The sequence below is a fragment of the Octopus sinensis genome, linkage group LG5 (assembly GCF_006345805.1).
Source record: "Octopus sinensis linkage group LG5, ASM634580v1, whole genome shotgun sequence".
In the NCBI taxonomy this organism is placed as follows: domain Eukaryota; kingdom Metazoa; phylum Mollusca; class Cephalopoda; order Octopoda; family Octopodidae; genus Octopus; species Octopus sinensis.
The window spans coordinates 118035158-118056239 of record NC_043001.1 but is presented as its reverse complement, the minus strand read 5'-3'; the positions used below and the strand labels follow the sequence as shown (position 1 = coordinate 118056239).

General features: G+C 34.0%; 1 protein-coding gene across 2 annotated transcripts in view; it reads left to right on the top strand.

Annotated features, from left to right (window-relative positions):
- Window positions 1-21082, top strand: part of LOC115211822 (cleavage and polyadenylation specificity factor subunit 5) — a 116820-nt gene that overhangs the window by 39416 nt on the left and 56322 nt on the right. For both annotated transcript variants that reach the window (XM_029780530.2, XM_029780529.2), the window contains 2 exons: window positions 17945-18034; window positions 19281-19356. In XM_029780530.2, the coding sequence (XP_029636390.1) occupies window positions 17945-18034; window positions 19281-19356 (166 nt within the window). The remainder of the gene's footprint in view (window positions 1-17944; window positions 18035-19280; window positions 19357-21082) is intronic.

The following is a 21082-nucleotide window of genomic DNA, read 5'->3' as shown; positions in this document are numbered from 1 at the left end:
TCAGAGGGAAACTAATTGCATTCCTTGAAGAAAATAACTTGCTGAGTGATACTCAGCATGGTTTTCGACCAGGTAGGAGCTGCCTGACCCAGCTCTTACAACATTATGACTGGGTGTTGAGGCAGTTACTCAATAACTCAAATGTGGACGTAATATACCTTGATTTTGCAAAAGCTTTTGACAAAGTGGATCATGGTATGATAGCCACAAACTGTGTGACCTTGGCATAGCTGGAAAACTTGGAAAGAGCAGCCATACATCACACTGTGTCATGCTGATTCATGAAGGGTTCGTGCATGTGTGGAATACTCAGTATGTTTAGTTTATAATTTCATTTATGAAACAACTCTAATGCTTATTCATTGAAATTGAGAGTTCATCCATTGCTTTCTTTTACTGATTTTTGTCATTGCACTGTAGCCATGCTGGAGCAACAACTTCAAAGGTTATATTGATCCCAGTACTGGCTGTTGCTCTACCATTCCTGTGCTTTATGACCTTATAGAATATCTATGTAAATGCACGCATTTGTATATATCCACCTTATAAATTTCTGAGAGATTAAGGTTGTTTGATTATTGACCATATGATCATGGGTTAGAAGTTTTTTAAAGTCTTATAAACCACACGACATGCTTCAGTTTCTATGCCTGACATGACACATACTTTGCTGGTTCTTTTAAAAGAATGTTATGCACAGCTCCCATGACTTCAGGAAACATTTTTTCATGTGAAGAGTTGCTGAAGCATGGAACAAACTGCCGGCATCAGTTGTTAGTTGTCGGAGCACTGCATCCTTCAAAACTTCCATGTTTCCTGAGATTCACCAACTCTACAACTGATTTTCTCCCCTCCATACACACACGCAAGCATGTATCTGACTCATACATTGTTCGCTTTCCAGACATTTCTACATTACTACATGTACTTTATATGCACTTTCTGACAAGTTGTGGTGCACCTGAGCACTGTATACAATAATTTCATTATTATTTTATTATTATAATGGAAATAACAATGTCAAAGTGCAGAAAGACCAAAACTCCCCCTCTCTCTCTCTCTCTCTACACACACACACACACATTTTGGTGTTATACAAGGTCAATATTTGGGTATACTTAGCTTTTTTATGAGGACCATCAAAAAGTCCCTTTTCTTAATTTTTTTTTGTTTTTTTTTATGGTTTCATGAGGCCAAGTTTGATATGTAATAATGGTAGGATAATGTTTTCCTCTATCAACCTTCGGTTAATTCCTTTTTAACGTAACAACTGTATATTCTCTCAAAGGCCACTTTTACCTATCTGTTGGTCAGCTTTGACTCTGCTGTCTCAAAGTCATAAAATGCATAGATATTTTGTCTGCTTTGTTGACCAACATGAAGACTCACCATCTTTAGGGCAACTCAAATCCCCTTTAGTTATTCAAGACTAGAGTGAATGTTTTGTACTCTTCTTTCATATTGGTTGGGTGACAAATTGCAATTGAGCCATATTTGTCAACTGTTGTGTAAAAGGAACATATTAAATTTCATTTGAATCTGGCAGTGAAGAAGCCACTATTCAGTTGAGATACATTCTGATAGTTCTATTTCCCTTTGACATCATTTGTTTGTTGTCTTAAAAGGAAGCATATCTTTTTCCTGTTATGTTAATGATATAATTTTGGTTCCAGAATGAAGTAAATTCTTCTCTTTCAACCTGGAGGCCAGCAGTACAGAATTCAACTTGGTTAAAATGTTACTTGATATAGTTCTTTGAAAATCCTTGTCACTTTTTCCATTTCTGTTACAGTCTGCATCATCAGACACAAGTGATCCCTGTTCATCAGTTAGAAGCTCTGTCAGGTGGCTGAAAGATAGAATTGATATTTCATCTGAGCAAGGAACAGATCCCCTCACTGATCTAGGCCATCATTTCTTCCCTAATTTCACTTGATGCCCTTGATATTGACTTGACAGAAGTAATAATCATCATAATGTAGTACTTCATATTTCAAGTAGCTCCTCTTTCTACTTCTATTGCTACAAAGGTTCCATGCAAGTTTTGCTTGCATATGGAAAGTCCATGATTTATCTTGACCTCCAAGATATACTTTTAAATTTGCGAGATATACTCTGTTTTAAAATGTCTGAAATAGGTTTCCTATGTTCATTCATGGTGTACTTGTCTCAAATGTAACATGACATTTCAATGGTTCATGCACCTTTTTCATTAGGAAGCCATCATGTTTATTGCATCTGCTAAGCTAACAATTAGTTTAAATTAGATTCACTTTGTATACGTTAAAATTTGTAGATACCACTTTAGAGATATAAAGTCTCATCTAACATTTTGTTTTAGCTATTGATGACTGAAACTATCTGGTTAGAAGTGAAATTTGAAGGAAGATGCAACTGGTATCCCTAATTTCAGTACACACTAGCTTAGAAACTGATATGCCATATCACCAGATCTAGAGCTAGTAGGGCAAAACTGATAATATATTTGGTACCAATGTCCCAAATATACCTTGAATAGGTTTAACTTCTAAGGCACCATTATTTTTATTATTTCTGTTGCTCTGAGAACCAAGCCCCAACATAGCTGAGCAAATAGTTTGAATATTTATGTATACACATTGAGACCTGTGGTACTGTACAACTCTTAAATCTATGTGTTAATAAGATAAAATGGAATATGTTACCATATTTGTTATGTCTTGTATGTTTCAATTAATTTTGAAAATAATCCAGAATTTGTAGGATTTAGTAAAATAACTTTAGGCTGTTGTTTGGAACATAACTTAAAAGTTCTTACTTAAAATTATAATGGAATCTTTTAAATATACATATCAACATTTTAAAAATGAGAAGTTTTGTATTATGGTACCAGAGGTAGCCTGGGTAGGCTGGTATGGAGAGGATTATATGGCTATGTACAGTATTTAGAATATAGAGTAGTGAAGACTTGTAACTGGAACATCCCTGAATATGTGTGTGTGTGTGTGAACTATGGTTTGTGTATGACAGAAGACATGATTAAATGTCGGTCAATTTCGTTAACTGTATTGGATGCAGTGAACAACTTTCTGAAGATTACATCAGCAAGTTGTTTGGTTTACATTGTATGATATGTGATAATTCTGTGTGTGTATACATACATACATACATACATCTATATGATTTCAATTTAGACACTGTGTGTATATAATTTCACTTTATACACTCTATGTGTAAATTTTTAATTTCAGTTTATACATTTTGGGTTTGTGTGTATGTGTGTACATGATATTACTCTTAATCCAAAATTTGAAAAAAAATGTTCATGCTGAATACTACCAAGTTGAGTTTATTTCATTTATACCTACACTTATATTTTTCCATTGCTTAATGCTTTATTTATAAATACATATTTATAAATAATTATAAAGAAAAATGGAGCTATTTTTTCTTTCCATGATGGTTTTATTTTTTTCCTGTTTTTATCTTTCGGATTATCAACATTTTATATATAAGATTACCCATTTTTTCTTTTATAAATCATTTATTAATTTTTTTTTTTAAATATCTATTTATATATCTTGGTGTTTTCGAGTATTTTATTATAAAGTTGCATTATATTATGAAAAAATCTATTATTTTTATAGATCGTTATTTCGTGGTTTCTTGAAACAAGGATTGCCTGGAGTAGCACTAAATGATTATGCTTGACTTGAAATTTACAATTTGTGGTTTTGATATCTACAGTTGATCATTTTGATTTTAAAAATAGCCAATATGATCAATGGTGGTGCCCAGCATGACCGCAGCTTTGAAGCTGAAACAATTTAAAGAATAAAAATTAAACTGTATATGTATGTGTGAGTGTATGTGTGTGCATGCATACATGCTTGTGGCTATTTTTATCTGAGATAAATAGTTGCTTGAATTTTTAATGATGTGTATGCATTAATGAACCAGTAATCTTTACTTCAGGAGTAACGCTAATTTTTTTGTGGTTTGAGTTCAGAGAGTTGATGGGGAACTGAATCTCCTGCCTCTTTTATGTGCCTCCTTATTGTGTCTTGAGACCAATACATTTGACTCAATATACAAGTTTTGAGGGTGGTACACATCATGCCTCCTTTTGTTGTAGCATTGCAATTAGTAATGCTTCATTATCTTGTAGTGCTGAGTTCATGTCTCTTCATAAGTTAGGAGAGGAAAATAAGAAAAGCACTTCAATGCATTCCTCTATTGAATCATTCAATTTGTTTCAAGTGGTTCTTCAGTGATCCTGTAAGATTACAGAATTAACCACTAATACTTGGAGAGCATGAAATAATTTAACAACTCTCTTATTGCTTAGTAGAGGCTGTATCATTCCCTTCTATCTTCTGCATTGCTAGATGGACAGTGCTTTAGAATCTTCATTGTTTTGGCTACAAACATAACACAGTAACAGTGATGATAGACAAACTATTTACACTTTGGCTGGTAGTCTGATAGCTTATCTAACTACACCTACCATGCATACACACATATTTATATGTAAGTAAATAAATGCAAAGCCTAGCCAGGCTCATGGGTCCAGTTTCCCGGTTTCTATGGAGTATGTGTTACCCAGCTCGATGGGATGCCAGTCCATCGCAGCGTTATTCATTTTTGCCAGCTGAGTGGACTGGAGCAACGTGAAATGAAGTGTTTTACTCAATAACACAACGCGTCGCTTGGTCCAGGAATCAAAACCACAATCTTACAATCATGATGCTGACACCCTAACCACTAAGCCATGCACCTCCACATATGTATATAGTTACACAAAGATTTCATCTATAATCCTTTCAAAATTGAGACTCTTAAGGTGTTATGCATTTCACCAAGAGTATGTCTATACTCCTTAGCAAACTTTAGTGTGATTACTTAACCTGGTATAAATAACAACTACATTCTCTTCAAATTGTACTCTTCTTAAAAAGAAGAAGATATATGTATGCAGGATAGTATAATTGTGGGTGAGCTAATCATGGGTCAGCTCTAACAAAGCTGACCTGGGGCTAAACAACAATAAAATATTCCCAAGGTCCAAGCAAACTGAATCAAGTCCTTTGTCCAAGTATACTGCATAAAACAAAAAATATTTCTAACTTATAAGCAAAGGGACTGATAATATATGTACTTGATAATTAAGCATTCTTGCAAGAGCACACTTATACAGGTACATGCATAATTTATATAATGTCTTTCATTTTTTAAAAACATTATATTTTTGCATTTATAAAGGATTTATGATTTTTATTTTTATAAATAGTTTGAATTCTGAAAACAGTTGTTTTGATTGTTTTTTTTTTAAGGTCTGAAGCTTTATAATATCTTTATAATTCAGTGTTTACTTTTTATCTTGTAAACATAAAACTGATGCTTTGATTGGTGCCTTTTGTTTTACAGACAATAAGCATCTATGAATGAGCAGGTAGGCACCTGTACTTGTTAGGCAAATACCTCATAACTGATCTGAAATTACTCCTGATGAAACTGTCGTTATATTTATCATGAAAATGGGAATAAGGACAGCGATAGTAGAGCATTCAGATTTTCTCTCTCTGTTATGGCAAATACTGAAATCTAATGAAATAGCCATCACAATGCGCTTGTACTTAACTTGCAGATGTAAATTTTATGTGATCATGATGATCCCCTGTTTGTATGGTTGGCAAGTATTGCACCTTGGTCATTTGTTTGTGAGGGTGTATATGAAACCATATTTAGGTTTGCTTTGAAATCTCTTCACAGCAAGAATTGTTTATATATAATATAATATAGATTATATGTCATAGACTGTATTAGGTGGTATAACCTATAATGATTAGTTATATTTTATTAGCACTGCAAGTTTGGTCAGTTTTTAATAAGACTAAGTTAGTTGGTAATAGAATAATCTCAATTACCTTAATTAATTTTATTTTAATTATATTACATTCCTTGAAGCTTTTTAAAAAATTTTTTTTTAGTGGATGGAGTCTAATTTTAGTTGATCACCCTATTAGATTTTCATCAATCAAAAGAAAATCACAGCCAAGCATCATTTATTGCAAAATGTTTTATAGTTACTAACTTTGTGTGCTTTTGTGAATGTGAACATTTTCAAGAAATTGCTTTATTCAACAACAAAGGCAGTGACTTTGTCAGTTTAAACCTTGACCACCCATCCTTGTTCTTCAAAATATTATATCAGTTTTTTTCCCTGTTTCTTTAATCTTTCCAACTTCATAATTCCGAAACTGACTTCAAACACTGTCGTCAATATTACTTCAATTTATATTGGCTTTATAAATAGCTATATTTTTCTTTGTGACTAAATTTACTGAAAATTATTTTTCACTCAAGTAGTGCAAAATTGCATTTCCTTTCTTTTTAATTTTTTGAAACTTTTTTTATTTTCTTTCTTTTGAATCAAAAGTTTAATATATACAGGGGATCCCAAAAAATGTATACACACTTAACAGCTGATAACTCAATTTTGATTTCTTTTTAGATTTACCTCATTAGAAATAATGAAGAAAGCCTGATTAAGCTTTGAACAAAGGAAAATTATCCTAAAATGCTACTGGAAGTTTGAAAATATAGTTGGAGTGCAAAGAGAATTTGGTTGGAAGTTTCAAGCAAACCCACTGCAATTTAATATCATTTGAATTAGAGATAAGTTTGAAGCAGATAGAACTGTTCAGAATGTCTGCAGAAAACATTCCAGAAGTGCACCTACATCGACAATCCCCACAAAACAAGAAAAGGTACTAGAACCATATTGCTATAGTTCAAGAAAATCTGTATGACAAGTGGGTTCTGAGATAGGAATTTTAAAATTAAGCATCTGTTGCATTTTGGAGTGCTATCATTGAAAAAGTTATATTCTAAGAATAGTCGATGCTCTCAGTGAAGCTGGTGCCGACCGAAGAGTGGGCTTTTGCATGTGGTATTTGGCAAGATGTATAAGAGGCACGCTTTCCAACAAAGATTGTTTGGAGTGATGAATTACAGTTGAATTAAATGATTCAATTTAATACCACAGTTGCATTTACTGGAGACCTTGGAAGCTGCATATTACAGAGGAATTTCATGCTAATTTACCAGGAGTTACAATATGATGCGACTTATTATCAAAAGGATTAATTGGACCATTCTTTTTTGGCAGTACTCTGACTGTTCCCATTTAGTTGAACATGCTGTGACAATCTACCATGCTACACATTCAAGAGGACACGAAGACATGGTGTTTTATTTCCAACAAGATGGAGCAGCCCCCCACTCTACCAGAATAATGAAAGGACTTACCTTGTCAAACAGGTAGATTGGATGAAGAGGTTCAGTAAAATACCCTGTACGTTCACTGGATTGCACACTACTAGACGTTTTTATGGGGATACTTGGAAGATAAAGTTTACAGTACAAAACTGGTGACAATGAATTGAAGGCAGCCATTGAAAGAGTGTGACGAGATACAGGATGAACTGTTTGTTGACGTTTGTGATTCCATTGCTTTGCATTATCAGCAGGACCCGAACCAGGATACGCATCAGTTTGAAAACAAATGTTGATAAAAATTAAATTCTGTCTGTAAATTAAGTCAAAATTTTGCAAATGAAATTTATTTTAATAAATGCTGACTTTATAATTGTTGAATTTGAGTATACATTTTTTTGGAACACCCTGTGTATATGTATATTTATATAATTTTGTTCAATCAGTTCAATTGCGTGTGTGAGATTATCTGGATTCCATACTCGTATCTATGAGTTTTGTGCATCCAGCTATTAATGTTGGCTGACATTCTCACTCATGAGTTAAAAAGCATGTGCGTGTGCATGCATGCACACGCACACGTGTTCAGAATGTTGTTGCTTTTCAAACTGTTTATGCCGTTGGCTTCAAATTGATGTTAAAATTATTTTGTTTTATACACACACACACACACACACACATCTAGATGAAGAAATAGCAGTAAAACAACGTACCTTGAAACATAGTCTAATCTGCTACTGTAACTGATCTTCCATCATTTAATGTTACAGTTGCTGAGGAATAATGTCATTGGTTACTTGTTCATTACCTGATGGCAACTCAGATCGAACAAATGCCATACAAGATATTTTCATTTGAAAACATTAGTTTTTCTGTTTCCCTTCCAATGTTTACATTTTTGTTAATACGTGAAAAAAAGTTACACGCACGCACATACACATCTTATCATCGTCATCATTTTACATCTACTTTTCTATGCTGACATGGGTTGGCTGTATCATCACAGATTCAGTAATTTTATTTTGGAGTTAAAACCTTCTTCGATGGGTTGGAGATCATGCCTTGTATGTGCATTTTTGGCATGGTTTCTTCAGCTCAATGCCCTTCTTGTTACTTTACAACCTATTGGGTACATCTTATTGTGGCACTTGCTCTAGAGAAGCTTTCATAATCCTGGTAAGACTAAACAGTTATCTCTGTTTATGTACCAACAGTTTTACATGCTGCAGCTTGGGCATTTTATTATTATGCACCAGCACCAGAAGGGTTGCTCAATATGGCTGAAAATGTCCTCTTGACTCAGCATTGTCTTGTTTGTTTGTTTGTTCACCAGCACCAGAGGAAGTTTTATCCCTGGTAGATAGGAGAGAGAGAGAGAGAGAGAGAGAGAGAGAGAGATGGAGAGAGAGAGAGAGAGATAGATAGAGAGAGAGAGAGATGCAAGAAAATCAGTGTAAGAGGGTGGCAGAAGAGAAAGTTATTAATAGCTTCAGCCAATTGTGTGTGTGTGTGTAGGGTATACCCACCCCCGTATATATATATATATATATATATATATATATATGGAGAACGGACGTTAAACGATGATGATGATGATATATATATAAGGAGAGAGAGTTGCAGGCGTGGGTGTGTGGCAAGATGTTAGCTTCTCAACCATGTGACTGGGTTCAGTCCCATGCAAGGCACCTTTGGCATGCGTCTTCTGCCATAGATCTGGGACATCCAAAATCTTCTGAGTGGATTTGGTTGACAGAAACTGAAAGAAGCCTGTTATATATATATAGTGTGTGTGACTAACTTCACAGTTAACATATACTAAATTCCAGTCAGAAAGCATTGGTCAACCCAAGGCTAATTAGATTATCCTTGTCCAAGGTGCTGTGCAAAGGAGTCATATTCTGATTCATGAGGCCGTGACTCAAATGTCTTAACCACAGAGCTATTCCTGAGTCTGTGGAAGTTATTCCAAACTTGCTAAAATCATACCAATAAAAATAATAGGTATTAAATCAGTTACACCTATACACATATATACTTATACACACACATACCTTTTTTTTCACATTTATGTGTGTTTATATATGCACACACATGCATGCACAGATCACTTATACACTTATTTGTTTAGAACAGGGAATTAATGATTTTTGAAAGATATTTATTTTGAAAACTTAGAAGAATTCACACTTAATAGCTGTTAATTCCTCCCCTGTTTTCTTTTTTATTTACACATTCCACTACTAATTTCAAAATCTTTGATCTTAAAACCTGGTGAAAATTGTTGATGAGTTAAAAACTAAAGCAAAACTTTATAACATCTTTCTTCTCTATTCCTTTGTCTTGGTGACAGTTTAACTAATGAAACTAGTGGCATAGATCAAGAAGTAAGCTGATGTTGAGTGAAATCTATTTTGATACTCAGTTAAAGTCAGTTTACTTCCCCTGATGCCATTCAGATTGGCATTAATGTCACACAATCTCTCTGCTTCCCTTTTCCTTCTCTTTCAAATTTGCATCATTATGCTTTAGTTTAGAAATGATTTTCTGCTTGGAAAACATTGTGCTCCAGCATGACCACAAATGATAAGAACACTATAAAAGAAAAGATACATTCCTTTCCTAAATGTGGATTAATTTTTTTTTATACTCTTTTTTTTTTTTTTTTTTTAATTTGGCAAACATATTTTAATTGAGTTGAATTCAAATGTTTAAAAATTTGATTTAATCTTCACTTTTCTTTTTTTATTTAATTACCCTTGGAAATCAAATACTTGTAGTTTCGGTTGTCTCACATATCTAAAAGAACATATATATATATGTGTGTGTGTGTGTGTGTGTGTGTATAGCGAAATGTGTGTGTGTATATATAATGATATATACACACACAGACAATGAATATATGTATATATATATATATATGAATATATATATATATATATATGAATATATATACATACATACAGTTATATATATATATATGCATATAGCTATATATATATACACATACATATAATTATATGTGTGTGTTATATAATAGATGAATGGTAGAAAATAGGATGAATGGCATTCTTTATTTAAATCACTGCAATTATTTTGACACATTTTTACACCTGTAAATGCTGTGTTATAATTATCATACATCCAAGGTATAAAATATTTCGTTAAATCCTCTCATCATTTCACTCAGAGTGGGAATACATATTCAAAGTGATGTCATTTTCAGCAGTTTACAGAAAAAAGGTACATGTGTGTGTGTGTGTGTGTGTGTGTGTATAGCGAAATGTGTGTGTGTATATATAATGATATATACACACACAGACAATGAATATATGTATATATATATATATGAATATATATATATATATATGAATATATATACATACATACAGTTATATATATATGCATATATAGCTATATATATATACACATACATATAATTATATGTGTGTGTTATATAAATAGATGAATGGTAGAAAATAGGATGAATGGCATTCTTTATTTAAACCACTGCAATTATTTTGACACATTTTTACACCTGTAAATGCTGTGTTATAATTATCATACATCCAAGGTATAAAATATTTCGTTAAATCCTCTCATCATTTCACTCAGAGTGGGAATACATATTCAAAGTGATGTCATTTTCAGCAGTTTACAGAAAAAAGGTACATGTGTGTGTGTGTGTGTGGTGTGTGTGTGTCAGGACTACAACCTCGTTATCAAGGCCAAACCACTATTCATAATTAGTCTGCTTTAATGATGATGATATATATGTATGTATGTATGTAGATACATGTGTTTATAAATACATATATGTATATACATACATATCTACATATACACACATGTACACAGTTACATACATATAGCACCCCCCCCTCATATATATATTATATTTTATAAAACCTAATTTCTCAAGTTTTATTTTATAGATTAATTACATTTCCACTTCTTTTTGAATGAAAAGTTTTTCAAAGTTCAAAAAGAATTAGGCTTGGTGGCTTTTTCTAGACTCAAAATTACATATTAGTTAGAAAGTTTAACTATTTTGACCTTTTACTGTGTAATTTCATGGTAGTTCTTGTGACTGATGTTGTTTAACCTGATATTAATGAACGGCTCTAAAGTAATTTATCTTCAGCTACATTGCATAATACTTTTCTCAGAATGAGTAGCAATTTAGGAAATTGGTAATATTTTATTTGTATTACATGAAAATTTCGTGGTTTATGATCTGGTCAGGAAATGGATTGTTCTTTCATTATACATTTGCTTTTTCTTCTAATGTAAGGATTTATGCATGTAGGAAATCACTTGTTCTCCTGAGAAAATATTTCATTGACATTTTATTCTACATAGAACTTTTGTATATCATGTGACTGTCATGTAATGCCAAATGATGATTCTTAAAAATGGGAAGCATGTAGCAGTTATATAACCAGAGTTTTATTGTCTGAAATCTTGGTTTTTGGACAGAACACAGTCCTTGGATCGTAAAATCAGGCATAAATAAATTACAATGCCAATACTCACGACAACATGTACCAGCTTTTACTTGTTAGTTGTTCTTGATGGTGGACACTTATTTGATGCGCTTTAAAATTAACTTGCTACTTGATGTTTGCTAATGGTCATTTTATCTTTAGTAATCTGATGGCAGTTACATCTTTTGATAATTATAACTAATTTATTGTAGAAGAATTGTACTTGAAAATTTAACTATTCTCAAGTCTTTTCATACAAACACACACGCAGAGTTATACATCATATACACTGACTGTAAAGATTATGTAGGGTTGATGAGTGGTAGTAATCTGTGGTGGACATAAGTGAAGAGGGTGACTAATGATATATGAGTTGGGAGTAGAGTAGTAATGACTGACAGTACTAAAAGAGGTGAAGACAAGCAGAATAGTAATAATAATAATACAGTAGATAAGGGAAGGATGAGGAAAAGGGATAAGATTAGTGGATGGATGGATTCCACTTTTTTTCTTGTTTGGATGTAAATATCAATTCGGCATGTCATCATTAGTACTCTTTGAATGAAAAACTGGATTCATATACTGTCTCCAGTTAACAAATCTGTCTGACTAGGTTTGATATAACTTATGCCAGCATGGGGGAAAAAATGACATGAAAACAAGAATGGTGATAATGACGATTACGCTGCCAGTAATATATGGATAGAGATGCGAGTTTGGATATATAAGATAAGTGTTTGTGTATGTAAGATACTCAAGGCTACTATGGATGGCTATATGGTAAAAAGCTTTCTTTCTTACAAGGTTCTGGATTCAATTTCAGTGTGTAGTATCTTGGACAAGTTTCTTCTATTATAGTCTCTAGTTGATTAATGGCTTCTGAAGGGAATTTGGCAGACAAAAACTGTGTAAGTCTGTCATGTGTGGCTGTTTGAGTTTCATTGATGTCTCTTGTTTACAAAAAAATATATAAACATAGCTGGGGAACCTGAAAAACTAGAGCTTCATGAGTAAAGACTCGAGAAATATTTGTTCTTTATTGAGTTATAGACACTTCTTTATCACTTCACGATAGCAAACCATTGGCAGAACTATTGCAAACTTATAAGAATTGATATTATTGTTCACAAATGGTAATACATAATAATTTTAAAAAAATTTGATTTACGCATTTGTATGCGTGTCCCTACACATGCATGCAGAACTGCACCCATGTGCATGGCATGCAACACACACACACACACGTGTGTGCGTGTAATCACACAAAGTCTCGTGGCTAGTGAGGTTGCACTGTGATCACAACATCATGATTTTCCTTCTCAGGCCAGTGGTGCATTGTGTTCTTGAGCAAAACACTTCATTTCCTGTTGCTCCTGACCACTCAGCTGTAAATAGGTAACCCTGTAAATGAACTGGTGCTCTGTTCAGGGGGAATGTTGACCTGCCTACCTTGCTAGCAGGATGGCATAATTTGAAAGCTGCAACAATATGAAGCACATTTCTGACCTGTGCTGTATAACATCTGATAGTCTGATTGATAAAATGGTGTGTGTGTATATATATATATATATATATACATACACATGCCAAATGATGATTCTTAAAAATGGGAAGCATGTAGCAGTTATATAACCAGAGTTTTATTGTCTGAAATCTTGGTTTTTGGACAGAACACAGTCCTTGGATCGTAAAATCAGGCATAAATAAATTACCAATGCCAATACTCACGACAACATGTACCAGCTTTTACTTGTTAGTTGTTCTTGATGGTGGACACTTATTTGATGCGCTTTAAAATTAACTTGCTACTTGATGTTTGCTAATGGTCATTTTATCTTTAGTAATCTGATGGCAGTTACATCTTTTGATAATTATAACTAATTTATTGTAGAAGAATTGTATTTGAAAATTTAACTATTCTCAAGTCTTTTCATACAAACACACACGCAGAGTTATACATCATATACACTGACTGTAAAGATTGTGTAGGGTTGATGAGTGGTAGTAATCTGTGGTGGACATAAGTGAAGAGGGTGACTAATGATATATGAGTTGGGAGTAGAGTAGTAATGACTGACAGTACAAAAAGAGGTGAAGACAAGCAGAAACAAAGCCCTAATAATTTTGTATAGATTAGCTTGTAGCTTTTAAGTAAACTTTTCATGACATCATTTCACTTCCACTTTCCATGCTGGCATGGGTTGGATAATTTGACAGGATTTGTGAGCCAGGATGACATTTTGCTTGAATGTCTGTGTCAGTATGGTTTCTATGGCTTGATGCTCTAACATTAGCCACTTTACTGCATGTATTCTTTGTAGCACCAGTGAGTCCTTGCTTGACAAGGCTGAAGAATCCTTTCACTGTTGCATTGTCTCTGCTTCACTCCCTAATCACTTGGTAGAGTAAGTAGACTGGGTGTTATTTTGTGGCACCAACACTGCAGAGGCCCACAGCTGATGGGGGAGAAAAGGAGTGTGACATCTGGGAAAGGTGTTGAAAGAAGTTATTGGTGTGAGTGGGAGTGGATTGAATAGCAGGGTCCAGTGCTATCCCTTGGTATTAAGGAGAATATAAACAGGTGGAGTGGGTGGAGGGAAGCATGAAAAGGATACAGATGAGGGTGGTGAGAAGCTGGAGAACCTGTAAGTAGAAGATCAGTGAGCTGAAGGGTGCTAAAGATGAAGGTAGGCAGAGAGAGGGAGATGAAACGGTGTTGAGGCAGCAGAGATGCTGCATGTCTGGGTTATTGAGAGAAAGTGGAGGATGGCTAGGTGTGCAGTAGATGGATGTAGTGAAAGTTAGGTAGGAAAGTATCATGGAGATGATGGAAGAGCAGAGAATGAATACTGTGAGTAGAAAGAAATGAAGTGAGCCTGCTTTGCTGGATGGTGTATACCACGCATGCGCACACGCACACACACACACACACACACACACACCACACACACACACACACACACAGTCTCATGATCATTTTGTTAAGAAGTTCATTTTGAAGCCATGTGATTACAGAATCATTCTCCATGTGTAGCACTGTGTGCAAGTATCTTTTGTAGCCTTAAGCTGACCATTGCATTGTAATTGTAAATGGTAGGCAGAGATTAGGCAGAAGCCTGTTATCTGTATTTGTATGTTCGTATGACTCTTAATGTGGATGTTAAAGACTGGGAGCAGATGATGGAAAGATCAATTGGTTTAGAAATGCCGAAGTGATCTATAATGGTTGTAAAGCATTTGAAATCTGAAGAATTGAATGCTACCTCTTTGAAGCAAACATTTCATAAACAGGACTTGACTTCAATCCCAGACACCTTCCTGCCTGAAAATGTTTGTAACATCTATATTAGGGTCTGTTTGCATAAAGTTGGACTTGCTACTCATATGAGATCTCATGATGGCATTTACTAATTGAAGAGGTGGCCTTCTGTAAAGAAGTGGCAGTCACCATGTGTGTTTGTGTTGTCTCATTTGTATCATATATTGTTTACATTCTTAGTGTGATGTGTCACCATTAATGCAGCTTGCAATAAAATCATGTTCGGGTTTTCAGTGCTTGGTTGTGCAAAGGACAGGAAAATAATATCTTACTTGGAAACAAGTAAGAGTTGGTGACATGAAAGGTATTCTGTCATAGAAACTGCCTCAACAAATCTCTCATTTAATTTCTGAATCCATGCTAGTGTGTTAAAAGTGAACATAGAAATGACAAAGTTATAACGTATATTCACACCTCACCCTCATACAGTAATCCCTTGCCATATTGTGGTTCCCCTATCGCGGTTTATTATTTAAGCTTACATTGATTCCTCCACGGTGTTGTTTTGCATTTAGAATAAAATAAATATATACAAATTGAAATAATTAAAATATACAGTACTGTTTCTACTTTGCGGATTTTCACCTATCGCGGAGGGTTTTGGAATGTAACACCCATGATAGTTGAGGGATTTCCTCTGTCTTCCCTTCTCCTATATTTCCGACGAAGAGCTCCGCTCGAAACGTTAAACCTTCCTTCCTTCTTTCCTGAGCGTCCAATAATACTATATTTGTTCCATGTCCTCGCGCTGTTGTTTTTTTTTTGTGCTTTCTTGTTTGGATTAACTTTATAAATATATATATATATATATATATATACATACAGTAATCCCTCAACTATCATGGGTGTTACATTCCAAAACCCTCCGTGATAGGTGAAAATATATATATATATATATATACATACACACATATATATATATAGATATATAAATGCATACACACACAAGTGCAAACATGATTGTGCAGGTAGAGTTAAAACGTTTGCTTCACAACCACATGGCTTTGAGTTCAGTTCCATTGCATTGTGTTTTGGGTGTCTTTTATTATAGTCCTGGGCTGACCAAATGAATTGGGAGTGGATTTGGTAGATGGAAACTTTAACAAGTCTGTTGTGTGTATGTGTGTGGTTGTGTCTCCTTTTCTTGACCTTGACACTTGCTTACTGAGTGTAAATAGTCACCTTCATACAAAAATAGTGGAAACATGTCCATCTATTGAGCTGGTCATGTTTGAAGGATTAGGGCAATTGTTACCTTGTTTAGAAGAAAGTTAGGGTTGGTGGCAGGAAGCACACCCAGTCCTAGTAAATCTGTCTCCATAAATTTTGTCTGACCCATGCGAACACACACACACACACACACGCGCGCACAACATTGGTCTTCCATACTGAGTGGGTTTGATGGGATTTTAATTCAGCATCTTATTTCTTATGTCTTTTTTCTTGGCTTCTTTCTTCTGTGAAACAAAATACTTTAGGGGTGATCTCTCTTGACTTCTTCCTCATCCCTGTGTCTCCTTTGGTTTGCTTCTGCTATGATATCTAACATACCCAACATTTTTATTTAGCTTGCTGCATCCATTCACACCTCATATCAAAACTTGTACATCTCTCTCTCTCTCTCCCCTCTCTCTCTGCAAACAACTCTCAATGCATTCAGAACTTAGTTGCTCTCTTAGAGTATTCTATGCCATTTTCAAAGGTCAGCCCTGCACATCTGTTATGTTACATTAAGCTAATACTGTACAAGTATTTCAGATCTACATTCATAGTCAAGACTCACTTGGACACAATATTATACTTATCAGACATAGTTCAACTAATTTGTTTTTAGTTTTTCTCTGTAATTTTAATGGTTTAATCAGAATATGAAGGGCAACACACATGACCTGAGACTTGTAAGAGGAAATAAAGTTATCATCAAACTAGAGATGTAGCCTGAATGCTTGCTACAGAGTAAACACTTAACCCTTTCGTTACTGTATTTATCTTGAGATGCTCTGTGTTTCTTTCAATTAATTTTAAATATAACAAAGAAATTAGTAAAATAACTTAGTTATCATTAAGCTGGTGTTAGAAACATAAATTGTGACTAAGGTTTGGTGGATTTTAATTCAAAACTTATGAAAACAAGGCCAGAGCTGGTTTCAGCTGGGTTGGTACCGAAAAGGTTAATTGCACTCAAAAGTCAAGTAGTTATAGTGTTAAACAAGGTAACTGATTAAATCTATCGTTCACAATGAGAATGATCCTTCCAAATGGCTTCCATACAATTTCCATCTATCAAATTTCACTAATTAGGCTTTGGTCAGACCAAATCTATTGATTGGAGGCACTTGCCTAAAGATGTTGCATAGTAGTTAAACCACATTGTTGCAAAGTGACTTGTTAAGCACACAGCCATTGAATAAGGAAGTGTTAAATAGCAAGGCTTTCTTGAAGTTTAAGGAAATTCTTTATGAATCATATGAGAATACTCATATATTTACATTTATCATTTTGGTTTGTTGTATTTAGCTCAGAATACTTTTGATTTTTATATTTTTGTATCTAATTTTATTTATGTTTCCATAGTTTATATAGTTTTTTTAAACAAATGGTGATTATATGTTATTTGCATATAATATGAAGATATTCTATAGAATAAAATGTTAAAACATTCTGTTTTAATATTTTTTAATATTCTAGTCCCCCATTAGATATTTTATTTAATTTTTATTTATCAGAATTCCAGCTAAACTGCAAATGATTACAATCAAATTTTGCTGAAATAATTATAAACGAAAATATTTTTCATGTAAAATATTGCTGTAATGTTGATATTGAATGTCCTTTTATTTTTGCTATGCCTTCTTAATAAATGTTTTTCTGATTTTTCCAGACACTTGGTCGTCAGGATGGTGCCCCCATGGATTGGGTAATTGAGGATACAATTGGTAATTGGTGGCGACCAAATTTTGAACCCCCACAAGTATGTAGACATCTTCTGATTTCCTGTTATTTGGATTATTTCCTGTCATCTCTTTTCTTTCTGAAATAGTTCACATGATTATTCAGAAGACATATTTTAATTTAATTCTCATCATCATCATCATCATCGTTTAACGTCATTCAATTTCTACAGTTTTTACTATTATTCTTGGTGTTGAACAAAACAGCTCTTTCATTTTCTGTTAAGATATTGTTTCATGAACATGCTAAAACAAGTTTGGTTGAGTAAAAAACCATATAGTGTTTTTATATATATATGATGATATATATAATTTGAATTCTCTTGTGATACCCATTATGTTGGTAAACTAAATGCCAGTAATAAGCTGGGGTTGATTCAGTTGCTTGTACTTCTTGATTGCCCATCTGCAGGTGTTATAGTCCAACTATAAAAAGAGCAATATGTAGAAACTATATCCTATAGCTGTCAAACAAGCATCAGTTCATTTCAAATGTAAGCAAAGGCTGTGCCCAAAGCACATTAAGCCTTTTGTTTTCTGTATTGTATTCAAATTAGTTACAGTAATACTGATATTGGGACTAGAAGCACTAATTAAAGAGATACAGTAAGAAACTGATGGTTTTAACTAATTAGTTGTTGCCATTGAAAAAAATTTAGCCTGTGTTACATGTTTACTTCACCTACTTGAAACACCAGCAAAATACCCCTCAAATCATATCCTATTGTCATTGCACACTGTAGTCTTAACCCTTTAGTGTTCACATTATTCTGCCAAAATTAATGCTTCTTCATCCACATTGTTTTTAATTAATCATGCATTATCTTGTAGCTATGAGATTTTGATGAGGTAGCTGTTAATTTTTAAGATGATATTGTAGGGTTGGTGTGAGAGACCAGATCTGGTCAGTTTGAACATAAAACAGGCAGAATATTTTGGGCCGGATATGGCCAGTTTAAATGCTAAAGGGTTAAATATACAAAAAGATTGGATGGCTACAGCTAGAAACCTTTTTGTAAAGTCTGCACAATCAGGCCTGACTTGAGGCTAAACAGTAACTTGTTAGTAGTGGTTTGTATTAGTGAAAAAAAGAGACCAGCCATCAAGTAGCTATTTTAAAGAAATAATAAATGCTTTTATTTAAGAAGAAATTAATTGCTGTAATTCTGATCTTAGGTTTTTGACAAACAGAATATTGTTAGCCTGAACTTTATATTGTGAAATATCCACGAAGGATACATTTTGTTTAATTTTTTCTGTTTTTAGTATCCTTATGTACCAGCTCACATAACAAAACCCAAAGAACACAAAAGACTATTTTTAGTTCAACTTCCTGAAAAAGGTAAGTAGATTTGGTCTTGCTACTCTGTAATCATTTTATAGTGTATTCAGATAATTATTAGGCTGTATGTGGATGACATATTGAAGATGTTAAGTAAGTTTTAATGTTTGAAAAGTATGGCTTGGTCTCTGGCATCTGAATTTCCAGTAATGATGTTAAAAATATAACAAACAATAGAATTGGTATTTTCTGCAAGTCATATTTCCTCAATAAACTCGACATACCTTGACAGAAAATAGTTTCAAACATCACATTCTGCAACAAAACATAGACTGGTGTATAAAACTGCTTTCCACAGTTAAAGGTAATGAAATTTTGATTGGCTATATCTGATTTCTGCAGTAAAATGGATAAGATTTATCTAGATTTCACAATGGCAGCTGGCACTTGTCAACTTCACAAAAAGGATGTGCTAATTGTAATATTTTTTTAATTGCATAGTTAGAGGAAGAACGGCAATATCCAAGACCCTTTTGAGGGCATCTGTGATTGGGGAGAGGAAGGGTAAAAGTTATCCTTAGACCAGGGATCTGGCCCAAATACTTGCAACTGTAGGTGCTGTCAGATCCAGGTGGCAGTAGGAAATCAGGCTAGAAATTGTCTGTCACCCTAAAACAAGAATGGTCCACCTGATAGGCCTCCATACTGCTTCCATCTACCAAATTTTATTCATATGGTTTTGGTCATCTCAAGGCTGTAGTAGAAGACACTTGTTTGAAGTGTTGCATTGTGGGATTGAAACCAATTGTAAAACATTCTCAAACACTCAATCATTCCCGCATCCAAACATTTGGTAAAAACAGCCTAATAGCCTTTAATGTTTAACAGGAACCAGTATGATATAATTTGGCCTTCATGAAATGAAAGATTCCTGAAGAAGTGAAAGAAGTATTTAGGATTAACATCATACTTTGGTAATGATTTGGTGTTTGGTTATGTGCTCATCATAATCTTATCTGACTAGAGTTTATAATCATAGTTATCTGTAAAAGCTATGTAGCATGCTCAGTGAAACAGCTAAAGTTTGAAGCTTAGAAAAGTAGGTGGACTGTACTGGTAAGGAATGGAATAAAAACCTTTCTGGTGCTTACCTTTTGAAACTTTTGCAGTCTGTTCATGGATCAGCAGGTAAATGGATGCAGGAATGGCTGTGTGATATAGAATTTCATCATGCAACCATGTGTTTCTGGGTTCAGTTTCAGTGTGCTCCACTTTGCTTGTGTGTCTTCTGCTATAGTCTCAAGTTGACCAATACTTTATAAAGTGTCTTTGATAGATGGAACTGCTGTTCAGGTACCTGTTGTGTACGTGTGAGTATGCCTGTATGCTTATATCTTTTTGCCAATGCATATTAAAGAAGGACGTGAACATGAGCAAATGAATGAATTTCACCAATGTTCCCTTATCACCCCTTGCTGTCAGAAAGGTAATGAACCAGTGATTAGTTCATTGGAGACATAACCAATCATGCATTTTGTTTACAGATTGTGATATCAAATATAAAACAATTAAATGTGTATTAAGTGTAATGATATTTCAGATATACCATCAGTGTAACTTGATGTATTGTTAAGTAAATAGAAATTACTTGTGTAAGAACAGGGCTCAAAGGGATTGGTTACAGGACCCCAATGAACTAATCACTGGTTCATTACATTTCTGACAGCAAGGGGTGATAACGGAACATTGGTGAAATTCATTCATTTGCTCATATTCACATCCTTCT